Source organism: Gobio gobio (genome assembly GCF_949357685.1).
Source record: "Gobio gobio genome assembly, chromosome: 25".
NCBI lineage: Eukaryota > Metazoa > Chordata > Actinopteri > Cypriniformes > Gobionidae > Gobio > Gobio gobio.
In genome coordinates this window covers 19092372-19112505 of record NC_137121.1, presented here as the reverse complement: position 1 = coordinate 19112505, position 20134 = coordinate 19092372, and the positions used below count along the sequence as shown (strand labels likewise).

The 20134-nt window shown below is 38.1% G+C and overlaps 1 protein-coding gene and 1 long non-coding RNA gene across 8 annotated transcripts in view; one reads left to right on the top strand and one right to left on the bottom strand.

The window, feature by feature from the left end:
• The first annotated feature begins 1370 nt into the window (after positions 1-1370).
• LOC307121461 lies at positions 1371-6258 on the top strand. Its single transcript, XR_013815948.1, has 3 exons — positions 1371-1435; positions 1727-1845; positions 6152-6258. It is a non-coding gene; the product is annotated as an uncharacterized lncRNA (long non-coding RNA).
• Positions 6259-8058: 1800 nt separating this feature from the next.
• Positions 8059-20134, bottom strand: part of ppip5k1b (diphosphoinositol pentakisphosphate kinase 1b) — a 51973-nt gene continuing 39897 nt past the window's right edge. For all 7 annotated transcript variants that reach the window (XM_079809450.1, XM_079809454.1, XM_079809451.1 and 4 more), the window contains 3 exons: positions 12829-12966; positions 12265-12378; positions 8059-8798 (listed from right to left, as the gene is read on the bottom strand). In XM_079809450.1, coding sequence (XP_079665576.1) covers positions 8707-8798; positions 12265-12378; positions 12829-12966 — 344 coding nt within the window. In that variant the 3' untranslated portion in view covers positions 8059-8706. The remainder of the gene's footprint in view (positions 8799-12264; positions 12379-12828; positions 12967-20134) is intronic.

Sequence of the window (20134 nt, the reverse complement as noted above, 5' to 3'; positions counted from 1 at the left end):
AATAATAATGGATGTCATTTAATCCTGGAGAGCAGTGCAGCATAAACTTTTTGTGTGATTTTGTGTACAATTTTGTGTGTGAGGCTATAGTTTACCATGCAGTAATGTATTTTATTTATACTTTGTCATGAAAATACTATTCGACCAGCTAATCAAATAATACAGCCTACAAATAACACTAAACACATACATTTCTTTGAAAATAAAATAATCTTTCCATTACCATGCTGAAACAATTGCTATTGGTTGTTTCACCTTGCTTCTTTGCATCATGATTGGTTAATCGTGCTGTCATCTACGTAACTGGCCAATGACAACTGTGCGCGCCCTTTTACCGGTCGAGTTTCAAAATACGTGGGTTTGAATTGGTAACGAGTCGCGTGCTACTGCTCAGCAAGATTTCTGTCAGTCCCCGATTAATGTGTCTGTTAAGTTATTATTTTTTAACTAATTTGAGTTGTGGCATGTTAACGGAGAACAAAAGCTGGAATGAGAACACAGAGGAAGGGTCAGACTCAGACTGGATCTGTGAGGTACTGCAAACATATGCAATATCAGGTAAGACAATATTTTTCAGTCATAGTAAAGTTGTGTTGTGTGTTCATGTAACGTTACTTAATGTATGTATCCCAATATCATTTTAGATACACAGATAGATGAATAGCCTAAATAAATATATTTGTTTAAAAGGTATCCAATTAAAATAAGCGGATGAGCGTGTTAATATAGTTAATGGAATATTAAATAATGCAGATAAACAAATCTTGTGTTAATGGTGTTCATTAACTTAAATAAATGCTCTGTGTAACTTACACATGAGAGCTTTAGAAATGGGTAACAGACGTAGCGTTACAACCTGCAGTGTCTGTGTAACGTTACTGCTTCATTAAAGTTGTTGAAATGAGATGCTAATCGCGATTAGCGTATTTGCACGTATTTCAATGTTTCCTCTCATGTATCATAATGTTGTAACGTTAGTTTAAAACGAGGGACATTGGAATTAGTAAAGTGACTGATAAAAGCATCATTTACACTAGGAAACTCTATGTAGATCACAGCCAACTGCTAATGATAAGATGTCTGTTTACATTTATTTTTGATCAAGCACTGGAAGAAGATCCAGAAACGAATCCATTTATCAACTGCAGTAAGATATTAGTCTGTTTTAACCATTGTTTCTAAACCTTACATTGGGATTAATGTAGTTAAAAGTTATTTTCATCATCAAAATTACATTTGTAAGACATTTCCTTTTCCTCCACTAGTGATAATAAATCTGAGTAACTTTTGTCTTTTCTTCCTCTGAAGTGACATAAAGAAAGAAGAACTTATCACCATCATCATCATCAGTCCTTTATTTACTTCACTGGAGAACATCAAGGGAAAGACCCTCATGACTCTCAGAGATGTCATGACAGGAAAAATGCGGCTGCAGGTAAATTTATTAGATTGATATCTGTGCGCCATTTGGCTTTTTTAAAGCTACAATTTTGTTTACCTTGCTATGATACATCTAGGAAAAGAGACCGTTGTTGTGAATCCAATGTAATTTGGGTATTTCATTTTTTATATATATATATATATATATATGTTTAACATTTTAATTGTATACAAACTAAGTCTCAAAGTTCACCATTTGTTCATGTTGTCTGAATGTTTTATAATGGCAAATGTTGTTAGAATTTCAATACATTTTGTTGTATTTTTCAATACATTTCTTTTTAAGGACTTGTCAGCCGACCCCACCCCAGATTGACCGGGGATTCCGCTGATTAATGGCGATTTGGTGGAGGATTGTTCTTCATCTGCTACACTGCATGGAGCACTGCTGCACTATCACTTATGGTATGGAATGGATTCATTAACCTTTCGTGATATGTGAGGTGTTTTGATTTTACTTAATTTAATTAAAGGAACACTCCATCGTTTTTAGAAATGGGGCTTATTCAACATCTTTCCTACATTTAGATATGTGGGCAAATGCATTTTTGTCTCCGTGCATGCATTGTTTTAGTTTGGCAGGGTCGCTGCTAGCTTAGCTTAGCATAATGAATGGAATCCTATGTTGCCAGGTAGCATGTCCCGAGTAAAAGTGATAAAAAAAAACACCTAATTACTTCTTGTGGCCTGCGTATACACAACGAGTACAAATAGCGATGCAGTTTTTTCCAGTTCACTTTATCACACCGGAAAAATCCTCCTCACGTCCTCCGGCTGTTGAGCGATCGCAACTTCCTCCTCTTGTCATTCTATTTCCAAAGCACGCAGGCGTAGCTCCTCTTCTGAAAACTCAAGCTATGGTTCTGGATCTTGACTTTCTAAGTAACCCTCTTCGTCTCTAACAAAATCAGCCATGTTCATCGCCATTCATGTACTGTATGAAAAATAGCCACCTACTATTCACGGAAGTTTGGGGATTTCATGTGTTGTGTGATATCTCTGCGCCCAAGTAGCAGTGCTTCGCCTGTGCTTCCCCATAATATAGTCCCAAGTCAATATCTGGGGTGCGTTTCCCAAAACCATAGTTGCTAACTAAGTTAGCAACTTTGTTGGTTGCAATGCAATTTCCCATTGCCAACGACCTAAGTTGCTAACAGGTTAGCAACTATGGTTTTGGGACACGCACCCCGCCTAGGAAATCGCCTAGTCTTAATCTGCATCGCTGTTTGTACTCGTTGTGAATATGCAGGCCACAAGAAGTAATTAGGTTGGGTTTTTTTTTAATCATGTTTACTCAGGACATGCTAGCTGGCAACATAGGATTCCATTCATTATGCTAAGCTAAGCTAGCGGCGACCCTGCCAAACTAAAACAATGCATGCACTGAGACAAAAATGCATTTGCCCACATATCTAAATGTAGGAAAGATGTTGAATACCGTAAGCCCTATTTCTAAAAACGGAGTGTTCATTTAAAGTGGAGTGTTCCTTTAAATGTACTTACTTAATTAGATTTTACACAATTAACATAATACAATGTGTAGTTAGGATTTTGAAATAAGTGTAATAGTTCTACATATCAGAAATGTACAGAGCCACATATATTATCAGAAAATAGAGCTACTGATTAATTGTTAAATTATTGTGATCTCGCTTCAAACACCCACACAATATTTTTTCCGAAATGACAACGATTCGTTGTACAGCTAACATTCATATCTGCGTTTTCACTGCCAGTAGAAATAAACGAAATAAAGTGATCAGGTTGATGTGTGCGTTTATGTCACAAGCGTGTAACGTTACCGAACTGTTTCCGAATGCAATCTTTAACAGTTCACAGTCGGCTTGTTTTAAGCGCAGAACACACTTCAATTTCGAGTTTCCACACGAACATATTAAGTATTCAGTCCATTTTACCACGAAATTCAAACGATAAATGCCATTTTGACGCTCGATGTGGTGTGACTGATCACTGACCAATAAACATGAATGCCCATCTTGTCATGTAATGTTAGCATCACATTTACCTCAGGCAGTCATTCAGTGTCCACAGAATTTAATTCACTGGAGAAATCAACTCTTTCAATAAATATATGCACTGTATTAGCCTATTTATTCATTATATTCTACTTTACCTGTTAGTGATGTCTTGATTATTTCAAGCATGTTAAATAAACCTGTCATGAAAATGACAGACACTGTATAAATTATTATATTTCAACAATGAATTGGATGAAAAACAATTTTACAATTCGATTTAGAAGTTAATGCAAAAACTGCCTTATGCGAAGTTTACATGTTTGCATACAATGTGTTATTTGAGTGTTGATTATTATACCTAAAAATAAATAGCAACTGAATTTAGGCTAATAGTTTTGGCTCTGTTGTTAACCTTTAAAGGTCCTGTTCTTCGTGATCCCATTTTTCAAACTTTAGTTAGTGTGTAATGTTGCTGTTAGAGCATAAATAATACCTGTAAAATTATAAAGCTCAAAGTTCAATGCCAAGCGAGATATTTTATTTAACAGAAGTTCCCTTTCAAAGCCTCCAGCGAACGGCCGGTTTGTTCTACATCCCTGTACATCCTGCTTTAATTACGTCAGTAGAGCAGTTTGTCGACTAACCTCCGCCCACAAGAGTACGCGAAAAAGGGGGCGTGGTCTTGTTGCTCCCGCGTGGAGAAGAGGAAGTGTTGCGTTTGTATAATGTTTGTCGCCATGTCGTCGAGACGCTGTTATTTTCATCCCGGAGTCAAGTCACCTTTGTTTGGCTTTCCCAGGGCCGCTGTACTTAGAGATCATTGAGCGCATGCATCCCCGTTATGGTGAGAGGCGTGACCTTTCCGGTAACGTGCGCTCTGCGTGCGCTAAGCTGCTGTCGAATCACAACACGGGAACCGCTGGCACAATCAGAACTCGTTACGTATTTCTGAAGGAGGGACTTCATAGAACAGGGAAATCTTTCAAGCCGTTTTGAGGACAGTGAAAACAGCGGTATACAGATAAGTAAATTGTGTGAAAAATACTGTGTTTTTTTACACGCGAAACATGAACACATGTTATATTGCACACTGTAAACACAATCAAAGCTTAAAAAAAAACAAGAAAAACGGGACCTTTAATATTAGTGTGCAAGTAAGGGCTCCCTATATAGTTTACAGAAATGTCTTCAATAAACTTTTAGATATAATTGAATTAATTCAAGGACAGACACTTTTTCTTCTTCAGTAAACCACTGTTAAATATAAAAATAAATAAAAAGCAATTTTGTAAAACTGCTGTACCGAACTCGTACCGAACCGTGATTTCTAAACCAAGGTACCGAACCGTCAGTTTTGTGTACCGTTACACCCCTAATGTCAGTCTTTTCTTTTTATTTGTGTCATGCGTCACAACACTTCCCTGAGTTGCAGGCGTTTCTTTGTTGTAAATAAAATTATTTTTAAAATATTAAATGTCATTCACTTTAAGTCACGCTCAGAAATGTGTAATTTGCATATTAAAATCACAAACAAAAAAAATCGAGCCAGGGGCACGCACCCCCCACCCCCCACTGTCACCTTTTTTACTCTGAGTTTGTAGGTCTGCATACTAACTATCCTCCTTTGTTTTAAAATGCAGACTTAATATTCAGGTCTTTTTAACCACACTATTGTTATTTCTGTGTTACAATTATTCAAATGATCACAGAAGTAAAAAGTTTATGGTTTAGATATAAACACTGTCTACAGTAGCAAGTAAATCACCTTTTGAAAGGAACTTGACACTTAAAATAAAAATTGTCACATTGTTACACCCGTAGGTGGCGACAAGAGATTTGTTAAAAAAAGTAATGAAACATGTATTTTAGTGAGTCATTAAATCATTCATTCAAACTAGGGGTGTCGATTTAACGCGTACATTTTGATTATTTACTTACGGTGAAAAATAACGCGTTAAAATTATTAACGCATTTAGCGCACTTGCCCCGCCCCTACTTAGGTCATGAAAAATATGATGCAGGGCAACAACTGACTGCGTAATGAACCCTATAGAATGCAATTCTATAAAAGGCCTAAGAAAATGGTGTGCCTAAAATGCAAGATATAGGGCAAAAATGTTTCAGTCTCTGGCCGTTTTTACACTGTCCGTGTCAGAGCGCGATGTTCCTGCCGGTGCTGTGTGCGAATACACATACACTGCAGACTCACTCTCGTATCCAAGGTAAATCATCAACACCATCATCCCTTACATGTGTTTTATTGAATTAAATACAACATCATCTGATAAAACGCATGCGCAGGTTACTTTTCTTGCCCACCCGGGTCTGTGTTGCGTTCACATTTGAGCGAATCGAATGAATGACTCAATGACTTACTCCATTAGACATTTAGTTTATTATTTAGAGTATAATTTCATATTTCAATATGAATAAAAACAAACAGTAAAGTTCACCCAAAAATATTTCTATTTGATTACTTTAAATTATATTTTTGGACTAACTTCTCAGGCAAATTTTATGTGTGATTAATTAGATTAAAAAATGTAATTGCTTGACAGCCCTAATTCAAACAGTTTTTACATTCAGATTAAACATTTTAAATCGACTGCAGAAAATAACATTTAGTCAGATTTAGCACCATTTTTAATATTACCCTGATTAAACCAAGCAAAAAAGTGAAATTTTTAGTGTTATATTGTATAGCTATATCTAAAAAACAAATTGTTTTGCAGAGGCTCTCAAAAAGACTGCACTGGTGATGTCAAAGATCAACCGGCAAGAAGCTGAGTGGGAACTCTCAAAATGGTTCACTGGGACAAGAGACGGAGGAGGACTGAGGGTGTCTAGAATGCACAAATGACTGTCTACAGTGTAAGCAGTACTGAAAAATGTATAGTGGCTGCTGCTTGTAATTGTCCCCACTGTATGTATTTTAGTGTTCTCAAAAGTACCGACTGCGATACCAAGTCGGTACTGAAATGTTAAAAATGCTGCTATGAACGCTGTTGAGCTGTAATCGTAAACACCTGACTGGCCATTGTGCTCACACGCTCATTGGATGTGTCTGTGATTGGATACAATGATCAACGCACGGGAGCGTTTGAAAGCAGAAAGAAGTGTTTGAAAGTGTTTTCAAAGCGGGAGCATTTGAAAGCACAAGCAGGCATCAACCAGCGGACCGGTAGGTTGATAGGCACCTGCATTCAAACACTCCCGTGTGTATCTGTTTAAGCGCTCAGTGAAAAGCATAATTGATTTATATTAACAACATGTTTTTGAAGCGCTGGTCATTGTAGCCAATCACATTTGATGAGCGTGTGCGCACAATGGGCAATCAGAGTTATTTACGATTCTGATCAACAGTGCTCAAAGCGTACATTTTTTTTTAAATTTCAGTACCGACTTGGTATTGCGGTCTGTACTTTTGACAACACTAATTCACTGTATTTCCTGTTCAAATGCCCAAAGCTTTGAGTAAAGATTGTTTAAATACAGGTTCAAAATGTGTATTAACTTTAATTATTACAATTATTTAAACATAAGGTATATACCTTTAAAAAGATACTCTTCAAACAGCTTAAATATTGTCTCCGCAAATGTCAGAATATAGCATAATGTGATTGGTAGTTTCAATAAAATTGATATTTGAAAAACGTTTAATCTCACTGTGTGCTCTAATGCTTTAAAATGTATTTGTGTGGTGTTGCTACTCATTTAGATGGAACCCAGATGATCCTTAATGGGGCCCCATGCGTATGATCCCTAGTTGTGCCCCACCTAAAGCCCTGTGAAATCCTGCTTAAAACCCACATGAACAAGTTGCTGGGGCCAACATGGAACCCGTGGACAAACCCACTTACAGCCCGTATTTCAGCCCATATAGGAACCATGTAGTACCCACATAAAACCTAAAGCTGGGACTGAGATGGGTCTTCTGTATGTTGCCCACTTGGGTCCCACCTAGTGGCAAGTGTCATCTTATATGAAATCTATGTGGGCAAGTAATATGGGGCCATTATGGAACCCGCGGACAATCCCATATTGAGCCCATTTTCAGCCCATTTCAAACCCACATGGGCCCCACATATAAATTTTGTCTGGGTTAAAGCTGGGACCGAGATGGGTCTTCTGTATGTTGCCCACTTGGGTCCCACCTAGTGGCAAGTGTCATCCTATATGAAATCCATGTGGGCAACTAACATGGGGCCATTATGGAACCCGCGGACAATCCCATATTGAGCCCATTTTTCAGCCCATTTCATACCCACATGGGCCCCATATATAAATTTTGTCTGGGTTAAAGCTGGGACCGAGATGGGTCTTGTGCATGTTGCCCACTTGGGTCCCACCTAGTGGCAAGTGCCATCCTATATGAAATCCATGTGGGCAACTAACATGGGGCCATTATGGAACCCGCGGACAATCCCATATGGGGCCCATTTTTCAGCCCATTTCATACCCATATGGGCCCCACATATAAATGTTGGCTGGGCATTATTGTTTTGCACCAGTCTTTGAGACATTCGCACCACAGATTGAATTTTAAAACCACGATTAGGTCCGGAAGAACAACAAAACATTCCAGGTACATTCAGTGGTTCGGTGCCCTTCATTCACAAAACGCAATACCGCACACAAAGACACTTTACAGCAGTTTTATTCAGTAATACAATTCTCTAAAATTAAATACACTTATTCAGAGTAAACACAACATTGCAAACAGCTGAAAATTCGCGAAAAAGTCTATTGCAGCTCATTCGGCACACATTTATTCATTCCCAAACAATACCTTTTGCATGTAATAATAAAAATACAATTTTCATTTAAATCTCAAAATAAATCACATGATCAAACATCTAAAAAAATATCATAAAAGAATTCTAACGTACACAAACCAAAGAACAGTGGTAGAATTGAATTCACTCGGCTGGATCATCATTGGTCTACATGCTCCTTTGGATATTTATTCGAGTTGCATTATTCTGTGCAATGTAATTACATTGGTGTGGGGTGACAAAAAAAGACGCACAGACAATTACTATGGTCTCTCTGCCACTGAATCTAGGATCATAATTACTATCTGACTCCACCGGAGCGCACAAGTACAACGGAAGAGCTAATTACTGCTTCCAGAGCTGTATTTGCTGACAGATCAGCTGATGAATCTCAGCCGAAGTTGTTCAAGCCGAAGTGCAGATAGTACAATATTAGCAGCTTCCAAGCAGATAACTAGGACCATAATCAATCTTTTTAAACAGAGACTGCAAAAAAAGCGTTTTCTAGACATCTACTCGTTGAATCCAAAGTTGGATGAAGGCTCTGCTACAGATGGAGACGATGGCCCGGCACTGGATACAGTACTGGAAGGGCTGCCGGTGTCTGCACACACAAACATACACATAGTTACAGGTCCGTTGCATGAAAGGGATTTATTTAAGAGTGTTGCAACAAACATCTTAACCGTCACCCTTACCCAAGTGTTTATACTAAGCATTTCACGATAGTTTCTGGCAAAATGAGGCAATGGAGAAGCAGTTGCTATGTGTATGAAATCTCCCACAATAAACAGAACATAACAGACCACTGACCTTTAGGACCCTATTTTAACGATCTAAGCGCATGGTCTGAAGCGCATGGAGCAGGTGCACTTAGGGCATCTCAGAATCCCCCTTTGCTAGTTTAACGACAGAAAAACGGTCTGTGCGACAGACGCATGGTCCAAAAGTGTTGTAACTAGTCTCTTAATGAGTCATGGGTGTGTTTTGGACGTAACCAATAAACCAATCAGAGACTCATCTCCCATTCCCTTTAAAAGCCAGTTGCGCTCGCACCATGGTGGATTCACTATTTACATGGTGAAATTTGCGAGCAGAGAGTAAATGTTTCTCCAAAGAGGAATCCTTTTATTTTTATTATTTAAAAATGTTTGTGTGCTGCGGTGCGTCCCTGTGTGTGTAATAAGCAGAGTGTGCGCGCGTTGTGCACCCACCTATGGGCGCATATTACTAACATCAGTTGCCTCAAAATAGTAACGCGCCAAAAATGCGCCTGAACACACCTCATTTTCAGATCAGCACGGCCATGGCCGAACAGATGGGCGTGAGGGCATTTGCTATTTAAACAATGTGCCGCTGGACGTGAAAATTATAACTGCGTCAGGCTGAAACTAGCAAAAAACACTTAAAGGGGTACTTCAGTGCTGGGAAGATGAATGTGTATTTAAACTGGGTCATTTATGTAGTAGAAATGTGAAATTATTTTTGAATTTGGTGCCTCCTAGACTGAGAAAAGACAGAAAATGTATTTTTGTCTCATGTGGATGAAAGACAACAACTCCCAGAATGCACTTGCTTCACTGCCCAAGAGGCCACTCCCAACACCGTCGTTTTGATCTTCATTATAATACAATAATTTTGTTCAGTTAGAGAATAGACACTACAATTAAAAACTGAACGTGTCTTTCCAATAAAATGTGAGTGAGCAGAACTAAAGTCACGGGACAAACGCAGCAGGAGTCAGATTTCATTCATCACGAGAGTGAAGTAAGAGCTAAGCTGAGCAGAGCTGAGGTAAGCGCGGCATTCATTCTCAGCGCGTGTCCAGTCTGGTGCGTTTTCAGATCGCATATGGAAGCAACTTTCATAGGAATTCATTGAAAAGTTGAAACACTCAATTTGCTCCGCACCGCTCCGTTATTAATGCCCGATCCGAGTGGCCGTGCGCATTTACATTCTGTGAGTGAGATCCCTCCGCTGTGGGCGGGTTGAAAACATGCGGAACTAGCTCCTTCTACTGGCTGTCGTTTTTAGCCTCTGGCCAAAAAATCCTCAGATGACGCAAAATGACAATATTTGCGTCATCGGAGGATTTTTTCCAGAAATAAAATGCATAATTCTCTCGTCTCAGGGGGATATGAGGGGGGAAAGTACCATACTTTGAATATACTACCGAGATACAAAGCCTAATGCTAAATCGCTGAAGTAACCCTTTAAGTCGTGTCTGGCGTCACATGATTGCGCCAGGTGTATGATAGGGCCCTTAAACACATTTAACATTTATGAAACTATACAGCTGTACTACAATATTTGAGCTATGGAGATTATTAAAGGGGGTCTGACGGACAACACAGACAAATAAAATGTAACTTAAAGACTCTCTAACTTTCTTTCGACGACACTTTGCCGGTATATTGATTAGATTTCACTGATTTTGTGGTCTTGAACTTAAGCAGGAAAGTGCTAATGACACGTCCGTTTTACAGTACAGCGCTGGAAACAAGACATCTAAACCAAACTGGTCCAAGGACAGAAAATATATTTTAGAAAACGGGGGGAAAACACCCAAACCTGCCACTATAATCCGTCACACTTGCGCACAAGATGAAATCCTGGCATTATAATTAATTAATTGATTATTGGGTGTAATAATTCACATTGGGTGTAATAGAATAGGTTAACATGCTTTAATAATAAAAAATAAAAATAAAAAAAAACACACATTTCACATACTGTACATTATTGCAGCCTTCTCTATTCCCAATCTCAGCAGTCTGTCTGAAACGTGCTGATTTCTTCAAACCCCCTCTTTCCAAAAAACTCAAAGTAGTCTGATCGGCCAGCTGACCCAGTGCGTTGTGATTGGCCTAACAAAGCTTCTAAAGCATTTGTAAACACACAGTTGAAATTAATGTTGTCGGTTTTACTGAATCAGTCTGAGCCAGAGTCAGATTCTGAAAACACATCAAGCCGATCGATCTGAACCAACTTTGCATGCATGACTTGAGCAGAATGTTTAACAGTGGTAAGTAGTCTTTGTATAGCCTGTGTTATGCTCTTAAAGGTTCAGGAAGCTGTCCTCTGTAAAAAGAACTGTGCACAAGCAAACATTTGGGTTGTACTGCTCGGGAACAGCTTTAGAAATAAATCTTAACCTCTGACAGCAAAAGCAGTTTTGCTCTCACATTCAAACACACAGCATCTCTGCAACAACACTTCAATTCACATTAATATGGACGTTTGACGTAGTATCCTGTCCTTGGATTGAGGTGTTTTAGGCAGGTCTGGATCAGTGTACCTTGTTAGTAAAGCCGGGGAGACACTTAATGACTAGCTAAAACATCCTAAGACTGTGTTGGCATACAGTCAGCATTTAAAATAGTGTGTTCAGTTCGGACTAAATGCTACTGACACGTTTGGGCATTATCAGTAGTAAGTATCAAATTACATTCATAAACAGCCTTACAATCGTTAAGTGTGTCCCCAGCTTAAATCACTTTGTAGGAGATTATGAGCTTTGTAACCTGTTGGCAGATTCTCAGTATGTTTCATCAATCATCATTCACATGACCACATTTATATAACTGGCATCCTGCTGTATTGTCCTACATAAAGAGCCTCATGGAACTAATGTTATGTAACCAAAAACAGAACAATTACACTATTAATCCGAGAGATACATTTGTCTTCCAGCATGTTCCTGACCCTGCTTTCACAAACAATGATATTATAGTAAATGGGTTAAAAAGAGGCAGACATAGCAGTGACTAACGCAACCTAGATTTTTACTGAAAGCTGCTGCTAAAGCCCAGACTGAACATAAATCACTAAACTCCCAGGGGAAACTGCAGCATTAAAAGCCAACAATAATCATCTAAAATGGCAGAGCTGAAAACTCAACGACTTAACTTTTTGCTCCAAATATGGGGTTTCACATCTCTAATAAGAGTGACCATTTAAAGTGCCCTCAAAGTTCCTTACTCCACTAAAAAATGTACAGTGGAGGTACTATGATGGTTAAGAGACGGCGGTACATCAACATATATCATGGTAAAGTGAGGTATACTCACACCAGACAGGCTTTGAAGCCGGTTGGTTCAGCTGGATCGGGGTGGACACTGGGGTCTCCTGACTATCAACATCTATTGATGGCTGAGAGTGTGACTCAAACATGGCAGACAGAGCTAAAGAGAAAAGAAAGGGATATATCATTTGTACACTGCCGATCAAGAAACATTTTCTTATTACTACTATGCATCTTTGTCAGGGGTGTCATAACAGGGGGAAGGCTTCCAAGGGCCAAACTCTTGAATGGTAGAGTATCACAGTTTCCACAAAAACATTAAGCAGCACAACGGTAATATTTCAAAAATGTTACTGTATTTTTGATATAATCGGAAATAAATGCAGCCTGATGATGCAACCCTATGGTGGAAAAAAATCTTAATTATTCTAAACATTTGACTGGTAGTGTATATAGCTAAATGCAAAGGGCCATTTCTCATTGTTTCAATGTGTTTGGTGTCCATTCAGTGTCAATTAATTATAGTTTCGATCCAAAAGTGATCAACATCCTCATTTAAAATAGATTTCATGATAACTAACAATCAACATGAATGTATTCGTCCACTTACATTTGAGCCTCTTGAATTGAGACTCACTCCCATTCTTACACAGCGCCGTGAGGAACTCGTCCACCTGCTTGAGGGACAGTGAGTTGTGCAGTGTCTCCAGTGGGTAGATGGAGGGCACCAGGGAGCAACCTTCAAACCCTGCAGCAGAGTCCAAATCACAAACACATTCAGTGGCAGCCATCATTACAGATATCCCACAAAATGTCTTTGAGCTCTTGTACACGAGACACAAGGGCATCAAGCCAACCTCATGTTACCTACAAGCACTGTATGGCCACACAAACTCCACCCAACACCATTTAGTCATTGGGTATCCAGAACTGATTTTAGGGGACAATTGCAGCCCAAAATCTCAAAGATGGAACAAAAGCACCATGATGCAACTGAAATTGCATTGTACCAGGTTGGCTTGTGGCACATTAGAATCTTCACAATTAATTTGACGAAAAAGAAAACCAATTCTAGAACTTTGGTCTACTAAAAGTGTTTGGCATCTCGTACGCAAGGTAATATTATTAGTTAAACGGCGAAATAATTTTTGTTTTAGCCTTCTGTCCAGACTGAGACAGTGTTTTTATTAACGAAAACAAAGTTTTTCGAAAACAAATTTCAAAACAATGATGCATGTTTAGTCACGTAAAGCATAATGTACTGATGGATATTCATGTTCATAACGGTATTGTGCATGTTATGTGCTATTCACCTTAACACTGTTGCTAAAACAAGTCACTTTGCACACTCGTCATATCACAGTCCTGCAAAGATGACAGAATTTACTCGCATTTGCTGTCCTGCAGCAAAACATGAGAGCAGTTGAGTTTTAAACCAAACATGGCGAGTGAGTGCGACCTGGATGCATCAGTGATATTTTGATGCAAGATATTTTGCTAAATAAAATGATCCTGCCAGAAGAATGGCGTGAAAACGTTATTGTCTTATTCGCCTGTATCATATCAGTGAGCTTTTATGAGGGCTTACGCATGCGCAGTAAGGTGACTTTGTGACCTAGCGTTTCTGACGTTTCAATGTGGACAAGGAACTTTTGGAAAACGCTAGTGTGTTTTGAAACGAAAATGCAGTTTTCAAATGTATCCAGATTAATCTAGACGTAGCCTTGCATGTTTAACCAAAAAAGAAAATATTTTAAAAGATAATTGCGACTTTTTCTCTTTCGATTGTGAGTGTACATCTCGCATTTCTGACGTTTTTTTCCTCAGAACTGCGAGATAGAATAAGGTCTTGTATTAATGAACATGAACTAACAATGAGCAAACATTTTTAGTTAATCAAAATACAGCTGTTCATTGTTTGTTCATGTTAGTTCACAGTGCATTGACTAACAGTAACAAATACAAAGTAAAGACAGAATTATGAGATATAAACTCGTAATTGCGAGTTACAAAGTCCAATTCTGAGGGGAAAAAACACTGACTCACAATTCAGAATTTTTTTCTTTATGCATTATAAAGTCAGAATTGTGAGAAACTCGCAATTGCGTGAAAACGTCAGAATAGACATATAAACACTCAATTGCGAGAGAAAGTCAGAATTGTGAGATATAAACTCGCAATTGCGAGAAAAAGTCAGAATTGTGAGATATAAACTCGCAATTGCGAGAAAAAAAGTAAGAATTGTGAGATATAAACTCGCAATTGCGAGTTACAAAGTCCAATTCTGAGGGGAAAAAACACTGACTCACAATTCAGAATTTTTTTCTTTTTGCATTATAAAGTCAGAATTGTGAGATATAAACTTGCAATTGCGAGAAAAAAAGTCAGAATTGTGAGAAACGCAATTGTGAGAAAAAAAATGTCAGAATTGTGACAAATTCGCAATTGCAAGAAAAAAAATCAGAATTGTGAGAACTCGCAATTCACCCTTCGCTGCAAGTTTGATTGACAGGCGATCTGACCAATCACATCGCCGAATCTGCCGCTTTGTCCGACAAAGCAGTCAGGAGAGTTAGTAGATTAACGAAGGTGGACTTGAACTTGGAAAAACGGTGTGTACTGACGTCTTTCTGCGGTTGAAACAACATTTCTTTTAGTGTTCATGCATGTTTATTTCATGCTTATCAATGAACTAGAGGGAAGAGATAATCGGTTCACGAGCAGCTTTAACTGAGGCGCTACAGCGATCACGACACATTAAAGAGCCACAAAACGGTATTTATTATTTAAATTTCTTTAAAAACCCCCGACAATTTCAAAGCTGAGACTTTGTTTCAAATCAAAAGTAACTTGCTCTACGTGAGTTTGTATTTTCTCTACGTGAGAACGTGTGTGGTGTGAGAGCCCCATGGCTTGTCAGACATAGCAACAATATCTAAAGCGGACGGTCTTTACGAACGGTCAATTGCGAGAAAAAAAGTCTGAATTGAGAGATATAAATTCGCAATTGCAAGAAAAAAAAAAGTATAGAGCAATTCTGAGATAAAATTCAGAAGTGTGAGATAAAAAATGTATTGGCGCAAACAAGCTTCCACATATTAATTACCCTGATATAGCTGACTATAGTTAAATTACTTCTTTTTTTGCTAATGTGTTTAGGTTAGAAGTAATAGAACTAGATGATGATAGAGAAATGTTTCAAATGGAAGTGGTACGCTTACCCAGTTTAATTATGACAAAAAAGATACTCAACATTTAATTCAGCACTTCATATGATAAGGAAGATTTGCATATTGTTAAAAAAAGCTTTCTTTATCTCTTAAGCTGGGTGCACTCGAACTCGTCTGTCCTTTACAATTGTTGGTTATCAGACTGAATGGTGTCACCTCCAGTGAACTGTTAACTTGAAAACTTCAAGCGGATCATTTAGTCAGTGAGTTGAATTCTTAAACGAATCAGTCCTGATTTATGAGCGAATCATTTTGTGTTTCAAGGAAGCAATGAAGGGTGTCAGGCTGCTTTGTTTTGCATATCAAATCTAGTCATGCTGTTTGTACACAGCATATGGCAACATCTACAAATAAAAACCGTTAAAGGGATAGTTCACCCAAAAATGAAAATTCTGTTATTGTTTACTCACTCTCTAGTTGTTCCAAACCTGTATAAATCTCTTTGTTCTGCTGCACACAAAGGAAGATATTTGTAAGAATGTTTGTAACCAAGCAGATCTCAGGTCCCATTGACTACCATAGTAGGAAAAAAATTCTATGGTAGTCAATGGGGCCTGAGATCAGTATGGTTACAAACATTCTTACATATATCGTCCAAGAAATATATGCAGGTTTGGAACAACTTGAGGGTGAGTAAATTATGACAGAATTTTCATTTTTGGGGGAACTATCCCTTTAACTACTCTGGCTACTTTTAAATCCAGACGAATCTGAAAACTATGAATCTCAAAATAAAATGATTTACGAGAATAAGTGATGCACATTCATGTTCTTTAGACAGGTTGCATTTTATATATGTATTAAAATTCAATAGTTTGGTGTCGTGAGATTTTTTTATATACAAAATTTGAATACATTTTAAAATAGTATTTATTCATGTGATGGCAAATTTGAATTTTCAGCAGCCATTACTCCAGTCTTCAGTGTCACATGATCCTACGAATCTTCTGTAACATTATAAATGTCTGTTTCTGTTACTTTCTGACCTCAATATGCCCTTGCTGGATTAAAGTATTAATTTCTTTCATGTGTGTATAAAGAGCCTATAATTGTATAAAAGCCTACTTTTTTATGAGCAGGATTAAAAAAAATTATAAAATGATATATATTGAACATCAGTGTTGAATCATAATTCAGGTCATTCATAAAAAACACTTAATTAAAGCAAAACAGCAATGGAGGCATTTCGATTACATTTACCAGCTACATGCCTCTTGTGCCAAATTATTTTTTCCATCTTGGAAAATTGCCCTTTTTTGCCAATTAAGTTAAGTACTCTAAAAATGTGTAAAAAGGTGCAAGATGGCTTCATAAGAGCATTATACTTACTCTATGCAGATGTCAACATAAGCAAGCGGTCTTCACATTCATCCAGCCATATGTACATGCATGCGGTAAGAAAAGAGGAACAGAGGTTATGAGGTGTTAAACAGCAGAAAGAAAGGCCATAGAGTGAAGAAAAGCAAGAAGTCAGATAAAAGAGCAGAGCAAATACTGTAATGCCATTGCATAAGCTGACGCATCACACTTTGTTGCACATTTATGTCAAAAATGGGCTAATAAGAGCAGAAGCGGGAATGACTGAGCAAATGACAAGGGGGCTGACCAGAGAGGCATTCTGGGGGTTTCTGGCCAGCACAGAGTAGGTGGGAGGAGCAGCGGTGTAGGTGGGCAGCAGAGAGCCCAGCTAACAGCTTTCCAACCTGATGCTCATCTAAGAGCGCTGAGGGAGAGAGATGAAAGACTGACAGGATGCAAGAGGTGAATGTTAACAGAGGAGGACAACAAATGTCTGGAGAGAGGAATTCTAGGAAGGAAACGGAGAAGAGAGAAGGTAAAAAATAGTGTTAGTTTTTAAACTAACTTTACTAACTATGCGATTAGTAAAGTAATAATAATCAAACAAACGAAACAGGAATTATGGGAATATGGAGAATGGATGGTAGTGATAGAAAAAACAAACAAAAAAAACCCCATTCATTTCTCATTTGTTATACTTTAAACAAAAAAATAAATAAATAAATGACACTTAAAAAAAGTCAGGTGACAGGAATTTTGTGAAGAAAGAGGAGAAAGTGGAAGGTACAGAAGGTACAGATGATGATCAATGCTTTTGGGTTTGGCGCCGAGAAATTTTGTGGGCAAACGCAAAGTTTCTCAGGGGGAACGCAAATAATTTGAGAGCGAACGCAAAGTTTCTCAGAAGGAACGCAAATATTTTGAGCGCGAACGCAAAGTTTCTCAGAGGGAACAAAAATATTTTGAGAGCGAACGCAAAGTTTCTCAGAGGGAACGAAAATATTTTGAGAGCGAATGCAAAGTTTCTCAGGGGGAACGCAAATATTTTGTGAGTGAACGCATTTTTTCTGGGGAAATGCAAATAATTTGCGAGCGTACACTAAGTTTCTCAGGGGGAACGGAAATACAGGGAGTGCAGAATTATTAGGCACGTTGATTTTCTGATCATATTTTTTTTCCAGGCACATTTGACCAATTCCAAACCACAGTAATCCTAATAACTACTATTGATTTAGTATTTAATAATGTATAAGTGATATATAATTGTTCATGAAGGCTGGAAATGAAAAACACCTTATATTCAGGTGTGCAGAATTATTAGGCATGTTTTCTTTTACAGATAAATTGAGCCAAAAAAGAGATTTAACTCAGACTGAAAAGTCAAAAAGTATTAAATGCCCATGAGAAGGATGCAATACTAATGCAATACTAGACATTGCAGTTAAGGCATGACCATTGGACAGTGAAATGCTCGTTGGGTCAGCAGGGTCAGACAAAAACATGTGGCGGAGAAAAGACACCTGTTAACTGCAAAAGAATTAAGAATTAAGGTGAAGAATTAAGGGTGAAACCATCAGGAACCCTTTAGTCTCCAGCGCCACCATTTTCCAGAGCTGCAACCTACCTGGAGTCTCCAGAAGTGCAAGGTGTCAGGATCTCAGAGACTTCAGTTAGGTAAAGAATCCTAAAAAATGACCCCCACTAGATAAGAATCATAAGCTGAAGTGTTGTAAAATACATGAAGAAGGTTTTTTTATAGGCTTTATGGACAGATAGGTTGAGAGTGACTCTTGAAGGACCAGCACCACATCCTCTAGTACCACTGTTTGAAGAATTCATCTTCCAGAATCTGGCAGTACGTTTTGAGAGTTAATTTTTAGTCCATCTCTGCAAAACGGACTTCAGGATGGACTAAAATGAACTCCCAAAACATACTGCCAGATTCTGGAAGATGAATTCTTCAAACAGTGGTACTAGAGGATGTGGTGCTGGTCCTTCAAGAGTCATTCTCAACCTATAAAGCCTATAAAAAAACCTTCATGTATTTTACAACACTTCAGCTTGTGATTCTTATCTAGTGGGGGTCATTTTTTAGGATTCTTTACCTAACTGAAGTCTCTGAGATCCTGACACCTTGCACTTCTGGAGTCTCCAGGTAGTTTGCAGCTTTGGAAAATGGTGGCGCTGGAGACTAAAGGGTTCCTGATGGTTTCACCCTTAATTCTTCACCTTAATTCTTAATTCTTTTGCAGTTAACAGGTGTCTTTTCTTCACCACCTGTTTTTGTCAGATCCTGCTGACCCAACGAGCATTTCACTGTCCAATGGTCATGCCTTAACTGCAATGTCTAGTATTGCATTAGTATTGCATCCTTCTCATGGGCATTTAATACTTTTTGACTTTTCAGTCTGAGTTAAATCTCTTTTTTGGCTCAATTTATCTGTAAAAGAAAACATGCCTAATAATTCTGCACACCTGAATATAAGGTGATTTTCATTTCCAGCCTTCATGAACAATTATATATCATTTATACATTATTAAATACTAAATCAATAGTAGTTATTAGGATTACTGTGGTTTGGAATTGGTCAAATGTGCCTGGAAAAAAAATATGATCAGAAAATCAACGTGCCTAATAATTCTGCACTCCCTGTATTTTGCAAGCGAATGCAAAGTTTCTCAGGGGGAACACAAATATTTTGAGAGCGAACGCAAAGTTTCTCAGAGGGAACTAAAATATTTTGAAAGCGAATGCAAAGTTTCTCAGAGGGAACGCAAATATTTTGAGAGCGAACGCAAAGTTTCTCAGAGGGAACTAAAATATTTTGAAAGCGAACGCAAAGTTTCTCAGAGGGAACAAAAATATTTTGAGAGCGAACGCAAAGTTTCTCAGGGGGAACGCAAATATTTTGAGAGCAAACGCAAAGTTTCTCAGAGGGAACTAAAATATTTTGAAAGCGAACGCAAAGTTTCTCGGGGAACGCAAATATTTTGAGAGCGAACGCAAAGTTTCTCAGAGGGAATGAAAATATTTTGAAAGCGAACGCAAAGTTTCTCTGGGGGAACGCAAATATTTTGAGAGCGAACGCAAAGTTTCTCAGACGGAACAAAAATATTTTGAGAGCGAACGCAAAGTTTCTCAGAGGGAACGAAAATATTTTGAGAGAGAACGCAGTTTCTCAGAGGGAATGAAAATATTTTGAAAGCGAACGCAAAGTTTCTCGGGGAACGCAAATATTTTGAGAGCGAACGCAAAGTTTCTCAGAGAGAACAAAAATATTTTGAGAGCGAACGCAAAGTTTCTCAGAGGGAACGAAAATATTTTGAGAGAGAACGCAGTTTCTCAGAGGGAATGAAAATATTTTGAAAGCGAACGCAAAGTTTCTC